Below are 18079 nucleotides of genomic sequence, written 5' to 3'. Positions count from 1 at the left end.
TGCAGGAGACGCCCTGGAGGGGCACAGCAGGGTCACAGCGTCATGTAAAGAGCCTGCAAACATCCATGAAGGAGCCATCTCCATCGCAGGATAAAAGCCTGGTGTGAAGGAGCCCAGTGGCGATGTATTGGCTGTCGCAGCTCTTGGCGTCTTACCATGCCTGCAGGATTCGTCCATAGGAGGAAGGCTTATGGTGGGATCATCATCTGCTCTGAGCAGGGTGGGAAGGGGCTGCAGTGCTTGTTGGCCTTCTGCATGACAGGCCTGTCCGCAGGGCTGTTGCTAGGCACTGACAAAGAGCTGGGCCCCAATCTTTCCATTGGCACCAATGGAAGGTCTTTTTCTAAGTTTAATTTCCAAGTGGAGGGCAGATTTCAGGGCCCACAGGGCATGGGGGTGGGAGGGTGAACCCATTCCTCCCCGGCTGCCATCCCCCTTGGAAACTGCCCCCTGACTGGCAGTTAGGCCTCCCATTTGCTCCAGTGGAATAGATCCAGGGCTTGGGGAATAGAGTTGGGGCCTGGGCCTTGCAACGCCCCTGCCTGTGCCCAAACGTGTGTTTGTGTGCGTGTGTGTGTGTGTGTGTCTGGAGGAGGGATGATGCATACTGGGAACCTGTGATCATTCAGTGCAGAACATTAAACATAATACTAGTCTAATACATTTGAAGTTTTTAATAAAATGTTTAATGCAGAATTCTCCCCCCACTCCTGCTTTTGCATTCTTCAGCAAGTCGGTGAGCAATGGGATAGAATGCTGCATGCACGCTTCCCCTTGCTCTTCCATCAGTAAAAGAACGAAAGGCTTACTTTAAACAAAGAAAAGAAAAGAATGCTTGGGCGGGGCTTGAAATCTCATTGGGGATCAGCCCCCGACCCCCCCCACCCCCCCCCGCAGCTTGTAGGATCAGACCAAGGATCCACCAAGGCCAGTGTCCTGCCTGGAACAGCGTTCAGCCAGATGCCCTTAGGAAGATCCCCTGCCTACATTCCACATTTGATTTGGGCAGAGGGACATCCTGAAAGAGGAAGGCATCAACGCGCCTTGCCTCTTCTGCCAACTTCTTTGCTAAGCTGAACTAGAACGCTCTGCTGCTAGTGGCTTGGGAAGGGCCGTGGCTCAGTGGCAGAGCTCCTGCTTTGCATGCAGAAAGTCCCTGGTTTGATCCCCGGCATCTCCAGGAAGGGCTGGGAAAGTCTCCTGCCTGAAACCTGGAGAGTTGCTGTTAGCCCATGGAGGCAACGCTGAGCTAGATGGACCAACTGGCTGCCCCCATGTGACGGAGCATCTCCCCCACGAGCTGATGTTACACAGCTGGTCCATACAGATGAAAGTTGCGGCACGTTGATCCGTCTGGCTCAGAATTCTTCCTTTTGGCTGGCAGCAGCACTTATCCTTTATTATTATTATTATTATTATTTATTTCATTTCTATACCGCCCAATAGCTGAAGCTGTCTGGGCGGTTCACAAAACCGTATTATCTTTCGAATGGAGATGCTGCCGATGGAACGTCGGCATGCAAAGCAGGTGTTCTGCCGCTAAGCTTTGAGCCCCCCTGATGCGTGCGTCACTGCGGTCATGACTGGGCTGCATTTGAGGCACAACCCTGCGCCTTCTGTGCCCGGATTGCTTTCTAAAACAGCAACATCAATGAACTGGTGGCGGCGGGGGGGGGGGGTATGTGCATCTGTATCTGTGGCAGGGCTGTTGGCTTTCTCTGGCCCAGAGTCCTCATTCCAAATTGTGGGATTTTAATTTTCCTCTACTACTGCTGCTTTGGCAGCCATATGCATTTGCTGGTTGTATTCAGTTGGGCTCCCAATAGCAGAAGCAATATGAGAAAGATATTTACATAAAACAACCAGGCTGCTGTTTCAGTCTGAACATATGTAGATGGAAGTCCTTGTCAGAGAGAGAGAGAGAGAGAGAGAGAGAGAGAGAGAGAGAGAGGCAGAAGGAAAGATGGGATTTCAGCCAGTTCTGCAGGAATTACCATGGCAACCAATTATTCAGGCCTAAATTATTACTGTTTATATCACCAGTGAAAGGCGAAAGTCCAATTTCTTTCTTTTTTAAGTATTCTTTTTAAATGGAAAACTTGAAGGACCAAAAACCAGTAGCAGCTGCTGGGGACATCTGTATTGTCTATATATCTATAGGGTCAGGCAGTTTTGATTTGGGGCTTTCATCCAATGTGGAAAACCATCTGGCTGTGACATGACCTGGAAAACGTGGAAAACCACCTGGCTGTGACATGACCTGGAAAACGTGGAAAATGTGGAAAACCACCTGGCTGTGACATGACCTGGCCTGGCAGGTCCCAATCTGTCCCAATATGGCGGATCTAGAGCAGTGGGAAAAAGATGGTTAAGCTTCAAGAGTGATGGAAGCAGCTAGGTTTGGTGATGGATTCTTCTCCAAAGCTGAGAACGTGAGGACTGACTTTCAGGATCAGACCCTGGTCCACTGAATCTGCAGTAGCTGGTGGGAAGTGAGCCAATGTATATTTCCACAGCCCTACTCCTTCATTTGCACACTTCTTCAGCCCCATGCCTCAATTGATATTGCTTTTTTAGGCTGTCATGGTCACACTAGTGCAGTTTTCCCCAACCTGGTGCTCTCTGGATACGTTGGACCACAACCCCCATCGGTTCCCAGCCAGCTATGCATAGCTGGGGACTTGTGGGAGTTGTGGTCCAACACATCCAGAGGGCACCAGGTTGGAGAAGTCTGCAGTAGAGCAGTTACAGGGAACATATCGCTCTCTAGAAGTTGGACTGCAACTATGCTATGCTGGCTAAAGCTGATGGGAGTTGCAGTCACAATGATATCTGGAGGGCTGCATGTTCCCTGCCCCTGCACTTGACTGTGACAGAAATTGGAAAGTGGCTTCCAGGACTACCAAAGAACACAGGAGTTGAAGAGGTGTGTATGTGTGTGTGTTGGCTGTATATTGCAAAGACTTTGGGCATCCCTACACCCGCAAATCATTGCACGTTCATGACTGGCCACTCACGGAAGTTTGTGGGTCCATTATATGACGTCGTAATCCTCCAGTGATTTTCCCGCCCTTTCCCCCTGTCTATCCCGTGTTATCCCCAAATGGGAAGAATGCAGTATTTTTTCAGCCTGTGCAGCAGGAACACCATGACCTCCCCATGTATTTCTCCCATAGCACGAAGAAACCACCGTGTGCGGCTGTGGGCAGTTGTGTTGGTTCGTTGGGGTTGCGGGCATGATGATGATGGCAGTGACGTCGGGGTGCTGGGCGTGTCATCTACTGACCTGCCGGCTTGCTGCCATGCCGTGACTAAATGGAATGCACCGACGTTTGCTTCTGACTTTGGCGGCTTACTCCACAACACAGAATCACTAGCGTGCCAGCAGCTCGCCGGGAAGCCGGTGCCTACGGGGGCCGGTTTCGGGCAGTTCGGTGGACATTGCTGCCCACCCGCATAACATGTCAAGCACAACCGAACTACCAGGAATCTGCAAGGGGAGGGAAAGGGGCAGGAACCAGGGAGGAGATTTCGCAATGCCCCAGTGCATGTAATGGCTTTTCACAGAAAAGCAGCCACTCCGTGAAAAGGAACGGAATATAACGAGATGGAAACCACTGTGTAAAGGAGCCCAATCTAATCCCGCGATGAAACCAGATGGAGAAAGCCCCGGTATTGGTGCAGATTTCTGCCCCCGTGTGATGATCCCCTTTGGAGAGTTGTGCACTGATTGTCAGACATGCACACCGTAAAAGGTTGGTGGCAATGGGGGCTGGGCCACCCAGTATCAAGTCTGTAGGGCTGGTGTTGCCCTTGATGTAACAGTGCCCCCCAAAGAAGGCAGCCATTCATGTACTGGGAGAAAGTGAAGGGGTGCACGTAGGTCTGGGCCGAACCCCTTTGCATAGCCTCAACCGGGGTTCTGTTTCTTGCACTAATGTGTGATGGAATGTTGGAAACCAGCTTTTAAAAAGATCGATAATTTGTTATTTAGAACTGCAGCTATTGGGCATTACAGAAATGTAATAAATAAATAAATAGACAGTCATTGAGGCATGGGGAACCTGACAGAGTGAAATCATGACACACAGGTTCCCCATCACTTTGGGTGTCTGTGCAAAGGATCAGCACCAGGGATCCTTTGCACAGGGATAACCAGGCAATAACCAGGGAGCTTGGATGGTCTATGCTGCCATTGACTCTTGCCTAGGGTGCCCCAAGACATGAAAGAACGATTAAGAATGGACTGAGCACCAGCTCCTACAGATGCAGAAATGGGGCTTGAAGAACCCAGATGACTGGGGCTCACCATGGGCTTTAGGAAGAGAGATGATGCACCGTATGCTGAAAAGGGAACACCGGAGCGTCCTTCAGAATTCAGCAGCTGGAGGGTTACCAAGCAGAGTGATTTAGTGTTGAGCAACCCAGTTGTGCCAGGGGAACTCTATTGTGTCTGCCCCGTTCTGTGCCTTGCTCTCTGTCCTGGGTGACCTTGAGATCGAACCTTATGGGAGTGGGAGACACGTTTCCCCTTTTAAAAAAGAAAATAAGCAATGCAGGCTCTGCGCACACTTGCACCAGAGAGGAGAGTTTGGATCTACTCATGGGCAGCATTCAAAACGATGCTGCCCACATGTCCTTCCGCAACCCGCCGCCCTCCAGATGGGCTGGACTGCAACTCCCAGTAACCTCCAGCCAGCAAGGCCATGAAACTAGGCGTTGCTCTCACGGAGGATACAACCACCTGCGAGTGTGTTATCTGGGAAGCTCCTTGGTCCGGCACCCCAGGCCAGGCGCAGCCTTGGTTAGCTGGGACACTCACAACAGTTGGACTTGGTGGGAAGATCCAGCTTCTGCTGGGGTGAGGGTGGGGAGCTGGTGACTGGCTGGTTGAAATCTTCCTTGGCTGCCAGAGCTGAGCCTTAAAGGGAGCTGGAGCAAAGGCGGGGTTGTCTCCCCTCGTTACGGTGGGCTTTGGGCTTTGTCCCGGGAGGCCCTTACTTTGGTACTGTGTAAGGGTAGGGTAGCCAGCTCTTGTTATTTTGCTTGGGCATGCTGTTAAAATGCTCTCCATTCACAAGGGTTTTCCTTTGGGTTATTTTAGACTTGTAATCCTCTATAGAATCTACCACTCCACACCTTCCTTTTCCCTCTACCCTTCCCTTTTAAAATAAACATCTATTCATGCCAAATTGGTGTGCTTCCTTCTGGGCAGCCTCAGTGCTAATTTCAGTGCCTTTCGGCCAGGGGTGGTGGCTGCTGGGTGCTTCTTGGGAATTTAAGCCCAGAAGTGGCCTGTCCTACCTTGCAGGGAAGTTGGAACTAATTCCAGTTTCTCATCACAGGGGGCAACTGTGAAATTAATGGATTTCTGTTTGGCACTCTTTGTACACATCCAAAGGACACAAAACAAGATCACTTGCTCCGAGTGCCCAGAACTTCCCAGGATCAAGGACTGCGAATTACTGGGCAGGTCAGAGTTTCCCCATGAGATGGAAAGTCAGTTTCAGTGCTGGCTGGCTGACAGAGTTATACATACTCCACGCGTGAGCACTTGCAGAGTTAGAAGGCACAAACCGGAGTGGGGAAATCCTTTTTCTGTCAGGGGGCACATCCAGGTGGCGCTCAGTGCCAAAGCCAGTGGGGGGCAAGCCAGAGCCAAAAATGGCCCTTCTCTCTCTCTCTCTCTCTCTCTCTCTCCCTCCCTCCCTCTCTCTCTGACACCCCCTTTCCCCCCTTTCTCCCTCCCTCCCCACCCAGTGGGCTGTTAGTGCAAGGGCAGATGCCTCTTGCCACAGGTCCGAACTGCCCACTTTGAAATTAGGCTGAGGGCTGCATGAAATTCATCCCTGGTGTAAAACAACAACATCATTTATATAGAATCATAGAGCGGGAAAGGACCTTGGACATCCAGGGGTCCCCAAACTTTTTGGACCCATGGGCACATTTGGGGATGCGAGGAACTGCTGTAGGCACCACTGCAAACTGGGTCCTGTGGCGGGCCCACTTCCCCACTGTTAGGAAGCTTCTCCTCGTGTTCAGCTGAAATCTGCCTCCCTGCTGTTTCTGCCTGTTGGTTCTAGTCCTGCCCTCGGTAACAACAGAGCACAAGCCTGCTCCATCTTCTGCCTGGCGGCCCTTCAGATATTTGAAGACCGCTCTCACGCCTCTTCTCTTCTCCAGGCTAAACATACCCAACTCTTGCAACCCTTCCTGATAGGACTTGGTTTCCAGACCCCTCACCATCCTGGGTGCTCTTCTCTGGCTGTGTAGTGCTTTCAGAGTGTTCACACATGCGTTGGTTAAGTAGAGGAGTTCAAGATCACTCAGGTGGGTCCAGGGGATGAATCTAGGGGCTACGTGTCTGGAGAGAGTGGCAGGGTCGCACAGGGCAGCACTCTCTGTCACTGTCGTCACGCGCTGCCACGTCCCTCCAACGAATGTCCACGTCGTGTTTATCAGAAAGAGTTCTCCATACTCACAGAGGTATGCACTAAGAGGTCCTATGCGTGAGGCCAGTCAGGGTCTCTCTGTTTACAGGAGCTGTCTGTGCACAGGGGCCTGGAGTGCTCTCTTTGTGTGGAGAACCCTTTGAACAAAGGTGGGATGGACATTTCCTGGGGCAGCGGGGCATCGCATTTGCAGTGGGTGGGGTTAGCCCACGTGGCCCTGCTGCTCGCATGCGCATTCAGCAGATGGAGAGGGTGTGTTTACCCTCGTAATGAGATACAAAAGGGAATGTCCTGAAACTTCATCTCTGTAGAGACTTGCCAGTCCCAGGGTCTAATGTGGAGCCCATAACAATCCATGACTTATAGGATCTTATTTATAAGGCTTGATGCACAAACCCATCATATATATTTTTAATCCAATGGTTCTTCCATTAAAGGCACAATCCTATGCATGTTTAGACAGAAAAAAGTCCTACAACCCCCAGCATTTTTTTAAAAAAATATCTTTTTTCACACTCCGAGGGCAGACTTGACCCAGTGCCAACATGTTGCGGAGTCCTTTCCATACATGGTTTGGAGATCAAGGGTTTTGGACCACCACAACGAAGATGCCGTTAAAAGGGAGAGGGGTGGAATAGGTCTCTTTCAAGTTCCTTTCCAGTCTTAACAATCTGTGCCATGACTCTAAAGCCTTCTTTCTAGGAGGGGTTTGTGGTTTTAAAAAAAAAGTCCTGTTGAGTACAGGAGAATTGACCGTTCTCTTCCCTCTGCCTCTTTTCTCTAGTGCGTGCCTGTTTGTTTTTGTTGAAATTTAGGGCAGCCACAATGAAGATGTCTCCGAGAATGAGGAGGAACCTGGAGAAAAATCAGAGAGCGAAGGCAGCGACTATTCCCCCAACAAAAAGAAGAAGAAGAAACTGAAAGAGAAGAAGGAGAAGAAAGCCAAACGGAAAAAGAAAGATGAAGAGGAGGAGGAGAATGAAGATGGAGGCTTAAAGGTACCTCAGCTCTAGATGTCTTGGGCCTATTCACACAAACGTCTGGGTGTGTGATAGCCGTGAGAATAGCCTTGGGAGTGTTTATTTGCAGCCACTCTGCCTCATGGTGAGTCAGCCATGTGCATCCGCCATCCGGCTCTGAATCCAGCCTAAGCCCACCCGTACAAAGATCTCCTGTTCAATTTTTTGTGTCGAAAGCTGAACTCTGCGCGTGGCACCAGATGCTTCTGACTGGCTCATCATTGACTGTAGTGGCTGGAATGAAGCACAGGCTACGGGGTATCTGTGGCTGCCACAAATGGATATGGCCCTGTGATAAACCCCCTTACTGCTGAAGCCTCTCAGAGCCAATTCAGCATTTCTGCAACCCCCAGAGAGCAAAATATCTCCCCATCTCCGCCTTTCCGTAGGAGGCCTAACTCATCATGTCCTGAGGCAGTTTGCTTCATTGTCAGACAACTCTTATTGTTGTGGGTAAATTCATTTCCCTCCTAGTGACTGTGAGGATTGCAGCTAAGTTTGGAGGGAACAGGGAGTTCTGAGTGTGTGTGTGTGTGTGTGTGTGTGTGAGGGGGGCAGTTGATGTCAGCATCCCTGCTAATGAAAAAAGTCCCTACGAGCCCCGGCTCCATGACACCATTGCTGGTTTCTCTTCTCTGGCCGTGCACCAGTTTGACAAGGTCCTTCTTAAAACCTGGCACCCAGACCTGGACACAGACCTCCAAATGTGGCCCGACGAACCCCAAATAGCGCGGGACAATTACTTCCCGTGACCGGGACGCTCTGCTTCGGTTCATGCAGCCTCTCTTGCAGAGCGACGGCCCACATCCCGCTCTGCTGATGAAGCACTTCAGCATGCTCTGCTTCGGAAGCTGCAAAAGCAAACGTTGTGCCTTCCGCACTGCTCTTTTCTCCCGTAGGAGCCCAAGACCTCAGCTCAGCTAATGGAGGAGTGGGGGCTGGATGACGTGGACTACGCTTTTTCCGAAGAGGACTATCGCATGCTGACGAACTACAAGGCTTTCAGCCAGTTTCTTAGGTCGGTGATGCTGACTCTTGCTCTGCTCTGGGGCGGGGCGGGGCGGGGCGGGGCATGGGGGACTTGTGTTCCGGATTTCTGCCAAGATCGTACTCCCCTTATGCAGATCTATGCTGCGAGCACACTTGGAATACTTTGTACTGTTCTGGTCACCACACTTTAAAAAAAGGATATTGTAGAGTTGGAAGAAGTGCAGAAAAGGGCCACTAAAGTGAGCAAGTGGCTGGAGCATCTCCCCTGTGAGGAAATCATAGAATCATAGAATAGCAGGGTTGGAAGGGGCCTACAAGGCCATCGAGTCCAACCCCCTGCTCAATGCAGGAATCCAAGTCAGAGCATCCCTGACAGATGGCTGTCCAGCCTCGTCTTGAACGCCTCCAGTGTGGGAGAGCCCACCGCCTCCCCAGGTAATTGGTTCCATTGTCATATTGCTCTGACAGTCAGGAAGTTTTTCCTGATGTTGCAACATCTGGGGCTGCTTACCTTAGAAAGAAGGTGAGAGGGGGGAGACACGATAGATTATGCATGGCATGCAGGAAGTGGACAGGGAGGCATTTTCCTCCCTCTCTAGGCATAATACTAGAAACCAGTGGGGTCATCCCATGAAGCGGATTGGTGGGAGACTCAGGACAGACACAAGGAAGGACCTCTTTACACAGCGCAGAGTTAACTATGGGATTCGCTACCACAAGATGTAGTGATGGCCACCACTTTGGATGACTTTAAAAAGGGATTGGACGGCTTTAAAGGGGGTTGCAGACAGTATGCCTATGTACACCAGTTGCTGGGGAACATGGGTGGGAGGGTTATGCTGTTGCACTCATGTCCTGCTTGTGTGTTTCCCGTGAGCAGCTGGTTGGACACTGTGGGAACCGAATGCTGGACTAGGTGGTCCTTGTCTGATGAAGCAGGGCTCTTCTTATGCTCTTATGCCCATGGAGGGGAAACAACCTGGGGTGTTGCTAGGCACTTAGAAGATTCGGGGCCTGGACCTGTAGGATCTGAACAAAATCTGCATCGGCTAATTTATATCTACATATGCAAATTTAGAATCAGTTACTAGAATTTATATGAATTTCACAGGAGGCAATGCATCCAGTTAATTTCCAAATCATCTCAAATAGATTTGCACCCTTACCCAGATCACCCCAAACTAATGGGAAAGGTTTTTTCTGAGCTAAATTGCCATGCAGGAGAAGATTGTTTTCAGGCGACATGGGAGAAAGAAAGAGTTAATCCCTCCCTAGCCCAGCTGCAATCCCCCTTCAAAATGTTTCCCTGCATGGCAATTAAGCTGAGGAAAAATATCTCCCACTGGCATCAATGGATACTCGGGTGTCTGTGGAATAGATCCTGGGCCCTGTGAAATAGACTTGGGGGCACAGCCCCAATAGGCCCAGGGCTAGCAAAGCGCCTGAACAGCTCTTTCAAGATCTATCAGCCAAGATGCCTCTTTGTCCAGACAGTATACCCCTGAGGTCCAGATACTGTACCTGTGTGTGTACATATTACACAGGTGAAGCTCACAGCCATGAGTGACGGCCACCTGCTCTAAAAGGGTAGGGTTAGATGACTCTGAAAGGTTAGACCAGTCTATGGAGGATGCTGCAAAGAGGTCTGTCAACAGCTAGGAACTGCAGTAGCTAAATGGAACCTTCCCAGACAGGGGCAGTGTACCTCAGTACCAGATGAGAGGTGGTGGTGGTGGTGGGGACAATGGCAGATGGCCATTGCCTTCATTTTGGAGTTGCCCTGGAACTGGAGAGCAGAAGGGAAACAGCCACTGTCCTCTGCCAGGGGTCCCTGTTCCCCAGGAAGGACTTCATGGGAAGGGAAGGTCAGCCTGGCCCCTTCCATCAGCCGAGAAAGAGCAGCTGCAGGGGGCTTGCTGAGACCCTTCTGGCCAGCAAGAACACTTGGCGCCAGTGGCCAGCTGTCCTTGGGCTGCAGAAGTGAAGGACAGCCTGCTCTGGCCCCGTCTGTTAGCCAGAGGACCAGCAGCTGCTGCTGCTGCTGCATGTGTGTGTGCGTGCGTGTGGGAGAGAGAGCGAGAGAGTTGGGGGGCGGGGGGAGGTTGGCTATTATTATTACCTGTTGCTTGAAAGACAAATGGTAAAGAAATGTCCTGCATGTCATCATCCTCATCTGGGACTGTTTAGTTTAGTAAAAAGGCAAGTGAGGGGAGACAGGATAGAGGTGTGCAGAATTATGCCTGGTGTGGAGGAAGTGGGCAGGAGTCATTTTTCTCCCTCTCTCAGAATAGCAGAACCCAAAGGGGTCCTCCCATGAAGCTGAGTGGTGGGAGATTCCGGGCAGATAAAGGGAAGGGCTTCTTCATACAGCACAGAGTCAAACTGTGGAATTTGCTACCACAGGATGCAGTGATGGCTGCCAACCTGGATGGCTTTGAAAGGGGGTGAGATAAATTCCAGGAGGAGAAGGCTACCAACAGCTACCAGTCCTGCTGCCTCCAGGATCGGAGGCAGTGTGCCTCCGTATGCCAGTTGCTGGGGAACATGGGTGGGAGGGTGCTCGTGCACGCTTGTGGGCTTCTGCTTGGGGCAGCTGGTTGGCCGCTGTGGAAACAAAAAGCTGGACTAGACGGACCTTTGGTCAGATCCAGCATCAGGGCTCTTCTGATGTTCTGATATTAATAATGATGACGATGAAATGTCCTGCTTGCGGTCTTGCCCTTGAATTGCTGACCACCACATCTGCTCAGCCACTGTGGGAAACAGGATGCTGATCTAAGTTGGACCCTTGGCCTGATCCAGCCACAGGCTCTTCCCGTGTTCCTACACGCATGTGCTGACGTGGGCTTTGGCCCAGCCCCTGCTGGGAAGTCCCTTTCATCGTCTTTGGACAGATAACACCACCCCAACCTGTCCCTTTCCGCTCCTTCCCCAGGCCTCTGGTTGCCAAGAGGAATCCCAAAATCCCCATGTCCAAGATGATGACCGTCCTGGGAGCCAAGTGGCGGGAGTTCAGCGCCAACAACCCTTTCAAAGGGAGCTCAGCAGCGGCCGCTGCAGCTGCCGTGGCTGCGGCTGTGGAAACTGTGGCTGTTGCTGCAGCACCGCTTCCAGACAGCCCCCTGAAACCGCCGCCCCTGCCGCCAGCCATCAGGAAAGCCAAGACCAAGGAGGGCAAGGGTAAAATGGTCTGGAGCGGGGTTTCGGGGGAGATTATCTAGGGGCGTGTTTGCACAGGGATTCCCCCCACCTGACTCTTGGGGGACGCAACTGATCCCACAGGGCGAGTGTGTTTAAAAGCACGCAACTCACACTCGTGCTAGTGCACAAGATTCCCCCCTGATTTTACCTTCAGAGCAAAGAAGCACTGTATCCGCGTCAGCTGTCGGGCAGTATAGAAATGAAATAAATGAACACGGCTCTTCCTGATCCTAGTCTGAGTCCCTGACAGTTGCACCACGCTGCCTCCACCAAAATTAACCACCCAAAGCCCAGGTGAACTGGACAGGTTTTGCCTGGTCCCTTAAGGACAGTAGCGTAGCTGCCGGGCAGGTGGCCGGCGGGAGGCCAAGCCAGCAAGCGGGTGCAGTGGCGAGGAAGAGGAGGAGTGGCAAGAGCAGCTGGTGACTGGTGGTGAGGAGGGAGACCCACGGGAGGAGGGGCCCATGGAGGGTGTCCTGCACAAGGCCCCTCAAAACGCTGGAGCCGGCCCTGCTGCTAGTCCATAACTAGATCTCAGAGAGTGGGGGGCTACACGCGGTGGAGGCTGGGGGCTCCGATGTCAGTGAGGTGGCGAATCTGCCCCAGGTTTCCATCAGAACCAGTGAGAACTCTAAAGGAGCTCTCCAAGGGGCCTGGATAGGTCCTTTAGAGCTCTGACTGGTTCTGACTGAAACCTGGATTCGCCACCCCACTGACATCGGAGCCCCAAGGCTCCACGGGCTATATGGAACTGCACAAGGCAAACGGCGACGGCTGGGAAAGTGGCACCCCAGGAAACGCTGGGTCAGGCCTGTGGTCAGGCCACAGGCTTGAACGAGGGCCATCGCTGGGGGCTGGCCGGGGTTCTGGGAAACAAGAAGGCCAGCGAACGACGGGCCGCCTCCGTCACCGATGCCTCTCTGCTTCCACAGGCCCCGGCGTGCGAAAGAAGATCAAGAGCACAAAAGACGGCAAGAAGAAGGGGAAAGGGAAGAAGGTGGGGGCCTTGAAATTCCGCTTCGGGGGGATCGCCAACAAGAGGAAAAAGGGCTCCTCAGTAAGTAGACCCCTTACTGTGCTGAGAACCAGCAGAAACCAAGCGGCTTAGGGTCTGACTCCTCCTATTTCACTGCCCTAAAAACTGCTCTAAACAGTTTGGCATCTGCTTGGGGAATTTTTCTTTCTATTTAAAAGCGAGGCCATCCATCCATCCATCCATCCATCCATCATCCATCATCATCCATCCATCCATCCATCCATCCATCATCATCCATCATCCATCCATCCATCCATCCATCCATCATCCATCCATCCATCCATCATCCATCATCATCCATCATCCATCCATCCATCCATCCATCATCCATCATCATCCATCATCCATCCATCCATCCATCCATCATCATCCATCATCCATCCATCCATCATCATCCATCATCCATCCATCCATCCATCATCATCCATCCATCCATCCATCCATCCATCATCATCCATCATCCATCCATCCATCCATCCATCATCATCCATCATCCATCCATCCATCATCATCCATCATCCATCCATCCATCCATCATCATCCATCCATCCATCCATCCATCCATCATCATCCATCCATCCATCCATCCATCATCCATCATCATCCATCATCCATCCATCCATCCATCCATCCATCCATCATCATCCATCATCCATCCATCCATCCATCCATCCATCATCCATCCATCCATCCATCATCATCCATCATCCATCCATCCATCCATCCATCATCCATCCATCCATCCATCCATCATCATCCATCATCCATCCATCCATCATCTATCCTTCTGTCCATCCGGCCATATCTGTATACACACACATACCCCCACACACGGTTACCCCTTTTTAACTTTCAGGATTCTTTATCCCCCTTCTGTTGTCCTTAGTCGGGAAAGGTAGGGTGGGGGAACAGTGTGGCAGAGGTTCATACAGTTAAGACACGTCGTTATGCTAGAGGTTTATCTAGAGCCACCAAATGGTATGATAGAGGTTCATTGTGATAATTACGATAGTGGTTTATCTAGAGTCATTGTGACCAATCATTATGACAGAGGCTGATAAAATTGTGACAGATCATTATGATATTATGATAGGATAGAGGCTGATAAAATCAGGCATGGTGTGGAGAAAGTGGATAGGGAGACGTTTCTCTCCATCCCTCATAATACTGGAAGCCAAAGGGATCATCCCAGGAGACTGTCTGGCAGGAGGTGCATTCAGGACAGACAAGAGGAACTTCCATGGTTGGAGGCAAAAGCAGGAGAGGGAGCAAGAGCAGGGGTGTGAGGGGGGACTGCCTGCAGGCTCTCTCTCCCCCTCCCCACCTCTCTCTCTCTCTCCCCCCCTCCCCCTGCAACATGCATAATGCTCTTCCCCACACCATGCGTAATGTTATAGACCTCTATTAGGTCTTGACTCCCCAGGTGTTCCTGCCCCCCACACCCAGGACATCATAAGGAGAGAGGGGAGGAAGGAAGGACCGTAGATGAGGCCGGGGCAGGGACTCTCAGCCTAGGGGCCTGCCTGGAAGCCTAATTTGACCCTCTGGGCTTCTCCAGGCAGCCACACACCGCTCCCCCAGCCATCAGTCATTCGGTTGTTTCCCAGCTTTTGTACAGTCCCCACCCCCCAAAAAATGTTGATATGTATCATAGAATCATCGAATAGCAGGGTTGGGAGGGGCCTACAAGGCCATTGAGTCCAACCCCCTGCTCAGTGCAGGAATCCAAGTCAGAGCATCCCCGACAGATGGCTGCCCAGCCTCATCTTGAATGCCTCCAGTGTGGGAGAGCCCTACGTGTCTCTCCTAAGGCTGAGCTCCTGGCAGGAAGAGCCTTAAGCTAAAATATGCTGATGTTTTTGGCCCCACCCCGTTTGCCTTTGCCCCTGCCCACCACTGGGAGGCAGCCCCCGAGGGCGTCTCCGAAATGGAATTTGGCCCTCGGGCTGGTGGCGCTTCAGCGCCCCTGGTTGAGGGGTAGAGCACGTGATTTGCATGCAGAACTCCCCCAGCTCCCAGGCTTCTCTAGTTAGCAGGGCGGAGGGTAGGCCTTGGGAACGGGCCATCTCTCTGCCCAACACCTTGGCCAGTCACTGTCGCCCAAAGTACACAGTCCTGGCTGGAGGGGCAGGCCAGCTTGGCAGGAGGCAGCGTCCGAAGCCTGCCAAGGCATCTGGCTGGCCGCTGTGGGAAGCAAGATGGTGGACCAGATGGACGTTCCTTGGGATCCAGCAAGGCTCTTCTTCATGCCTGTTCTCAAACCCAGCCTTCCCGGACCTGGCACCCCCCTGATGTGTTGGACTCCAACTCCCATCATCCCCAACCAGCCAGGGATTGTGTGACTTGTAGTTCAACACATCTGGAGGTGCCCCAGCTTGGGGACGGCTGCTCTAACCTCATCCGCGTCTGAGGTGGTCTGGCCGTTCTGAGACTGGGATCTCTTCTTGAGAGAGAGGGGTGAGCAGGGCTGGCGGGCGACCCTGGAGTCAGCGATGGTAATCACCTGCAGCCTGGCTTCCCTTGCAGAGCGAGGAGGAGGAACGGGAGGAGTCCGACCTGGACAGCGCCAGCATCTACAGCTGTTCTGTGCGCTCCGAGTCCTCTGCCGGCGTGGGCAAGAGGAGAAAGAAGAGGAAGAAGAAAAAGAGAAGTACGCCCAGGGGACCCCAATGCGATCCTTGGGGGGGGTGTCGGGGGGCCTGCCTCAGAGAGAGGTGCAACGTTGGCTGGTGTGGCGCTTTGTGGCAACGGGTCATGCAGCGATGGGCTGAGAGATATATGCACCCAGTGTTTAAAACTAAAACTAAAATTGAAAGGGCCCATAGCTCAGTGATGGAGCCCGTACTTTCCACGCAGAAGGCCATGGGACCAGTCCCTGGCAGCGTCTCCAGGCAGGGCTGGAAGGAATCCTGAATCCCTGGAGAGCTGCTGCTGCCAGTCAGTGCAGACAGTACTGGGCTAGATGGGCCAAGGGGCTGACTCAGGATGACGCAGGTCCCTAGGCTCCTAGGGGTAGAGACGAGACTTTGGGAGCCGCAGGGAGACGGTCTGGGCCAGACAGACCCGTTGTCTGACTCAGGATAAGGCGGGCTCCTATTTGGGGGATGTGTAGCTCAGTGCCTCATGGTCGCTCTGCATGAACTGACAGGAGACACCCCCAAGGTTCCCCCCGAACCTGGGTGCTGCTGGGAAATAACAGTAATTGTGGACAATGGCTGGAGGGACAGGTCTGTCAATGGCTGTTTAGCTTCAGGGTTGACGGATGGGGGAGGGGAAGGGTACGTTTTACCGGGGCCTGGAGATCTGGGGGCGATTCCTCAGCTCCCCCCCAGCATTACCATGCTTGAAAAAAATGAGTCTAAATTGATACTTGAGGATATTTATGAAAACCTGTTTCCATGTTCCTATGTACCTATTATCTAGTGCTTGTGAGACTGACTAGATCCAGTCATTAGCAGTGTCAGAGCAGAACAAGCCATGCTCTGAAGAGTTGCTGGCCTGCCCAGGCCCTTCTCAAGGAGGGAGAAAGTGTGGTGTTTGGGCAGCTAAAGTAACGCTGGTCGTTTGAAAGGGATTTGTGCTTCCTTTCATGCTCTCTCAAGAACGACAAGTGCCAGCATTCTTTGTGCATAGGTAGGAGGGAGGAACAAAGCGCCACAATTATCAGGGACATTGATCCCAGCGACAGTGGGAGCCAGTGCTGCTGCTCAGAATTGCAGGCTTGAAATATACCTGAGTAAGGGTGCGATCCTATGCAAGTTTAGACAGAAATATGTACTACAACTCCCAGCATCCCTATAAAGGTAAATCAGGCAGCCAGAAATGTAAGAAGTTTAAGCAAAGGGAACCACAAGGAAACAAGATGGAATTTATGGAATGGGATCATGGAATATGCGTCGGGGTGTGTGTGCATTTTGCAGGGTTGTCTTGGGCTCAGAAAAAAGGATGTTTCGGCCCTGATTAGCCATGATGGCTCTACCCAACTCTATGCTCAGAGGCACTGCGTACCAGACGCTGGAGACAAACAGGGGAGGCTGTTTGCCCTCATGCATACTGTAAAGACATCAGGTTGGCTACTGTATGGTCAACTAGATGGACTTCTGTTCTGATCAAGCTTCAGGGCTCTTCTGATGATCTTAGGAACATAGGAAGCTGCCTTATGCCGAGCCAGACCTTGGTCCATCTAGCCCAGTATTGCCAACACTGACTGGCAGCAGCGGCTCTCCAGGGTTTCAGGCAGAAGTTTTCCGAGCCCTACCTGGAGATGCTGCTGGGGATTGAACCAGGGACCTTCAGCACGCAAAGCAGGGGCTCTGCCGCTGAGCCATAGCTGAGGCAAGCTGGGAGTTGTAGTCCAACACACCTAGAGGGTGCCAAGTTGGAGAAAGCTCTTCTTAAGGTGTCTCTCAAGAATGCCTGCCTGCCTGCCGTTAGAGTGTAATTCTTTCATGTCTTCAAATATTTAAGGAATCCCTGATATGCTACCTAGGAGCCCGAATTCCAAAACTGCTGCTTTAAAGCAAGGTTCTGTTTCAGAAGCTAAATGGCCCCCGTGAGAATGATGGTTCCTCTGTCTCACTTTTGTCTTCCAGTTGAAGGGGATGGCTACGAGACAGACCACCAGGACTACTGTGAGGTGTGCCAGCAGGGTGGGGAAATAATTCTCTGCGACACGTGTCCCCGGGCCTACCACCTTGTCTGTTTGGACCCGGAGCTCGAGAAGGCACCGGAGGGCAAATGGAGCTGCCCACACTGCGTAAGGAGTCTTGCCGGTCGAGGGTCGGCCGGGGTGAAACAAAGGCCAAGCACGTGTGTTGTGCGTGCATGAGTGCGCAGTGCAGTTCAAGCCAGTTGCCAACCTCCATGCCAGGCAAGGTGTTGGGCTAATTGTATTGCTGAGGGAAAGCTTTGGCAGGTGTTGCTTTTTGACCACATGGAACTTTGTGACCAGAGAAGCAGCAGTTGCCAACATCCCCCCCTTCCGTGCAACTGTAAGAAGCGCAGCAACCTTTTTCCAGTGGGAAATCTGGCATCCATCTCTCAAAAGTTTTCTGGGCAAGAACGAGCATCTCCATGGTCAGGGATGGAACCTTCGGAGTCGTCTCCTCTAGTGCTGGGTCGGATCTGGACTAAGTCTGGATTTAAGTGGGAGAGGGTGCAATTCTGGGCCACCTTTCGGAGTCTGTGTGAAGGACGTAGATGCTGAAATGGTCTATCAGTACCTGTGTGGCGCTATGACAGGGTTGGGGAAGCTCTCAGGGGCCACATTCCAGTGGTGTGCAGGGCCGAAGGCAAAACGGGGCAGGGCCGAAATACCAAAAACGCTGGCAGAGTTTCTCTTAAAGCTGTTACTGCCGGTAACTAAGCTGTAGGAAAGGCAG

General features: G+C 52.1%; 1 protein-coding gene across 1 annotated transcript in view; it reads left to right on the top strand.

The window, feature by feature from the left end:
* Positions 1-18079, top strand: part of CHD5 (chromodomain helicase DNA binding protein 5) — a 104242-nt gene that overhangs the window by 18534 nt on the left and 67629 nt on the right. The window contains exons 3-8 of the mRNA XM_084821682.1: positions 7268-7450; positions 8371-8489; positions 11397-11641; positions 12595-12719; positions 15225-15348; positions 17291-17454. Of these exons, the coding sequence (XP_084677808.1) occupies positions 7268-7450; positions 8371-8489; positions 11397-11641; positions 12595-12719; positions 15225-15348; positions 17291-17454 (960 nt within the window). The remainder of the gene's footprint in view (positions 1-7267; positions 7451-8370; positions 8490-11396; positions 11642-12594; positions 12720-15224; positions 15349-17290; positions 17455-18079) is intronic.

The sequence above is a fragment of the Heloderma suspectum genome, chromosome 15 (genome assembly GCF_057233095.1).
Source record: "Heloderma suspectum isolate Gila_16-S chromosome 15, 16-S_ref, whole genome shotgun sequence".
In the NCBI taxonomy this organism is placed as follows: Eukaryota; Metazoa; Chordata; class Lepidosauria; order Squamata; family Helodermatidae; genus Heloderma; species Heloderma suspectum.
The sequence above is the reverse complement of the archived record's forward strand: the minus strand, read 5'-3'. Positions and strand labels throughout refer to the sequence as shown.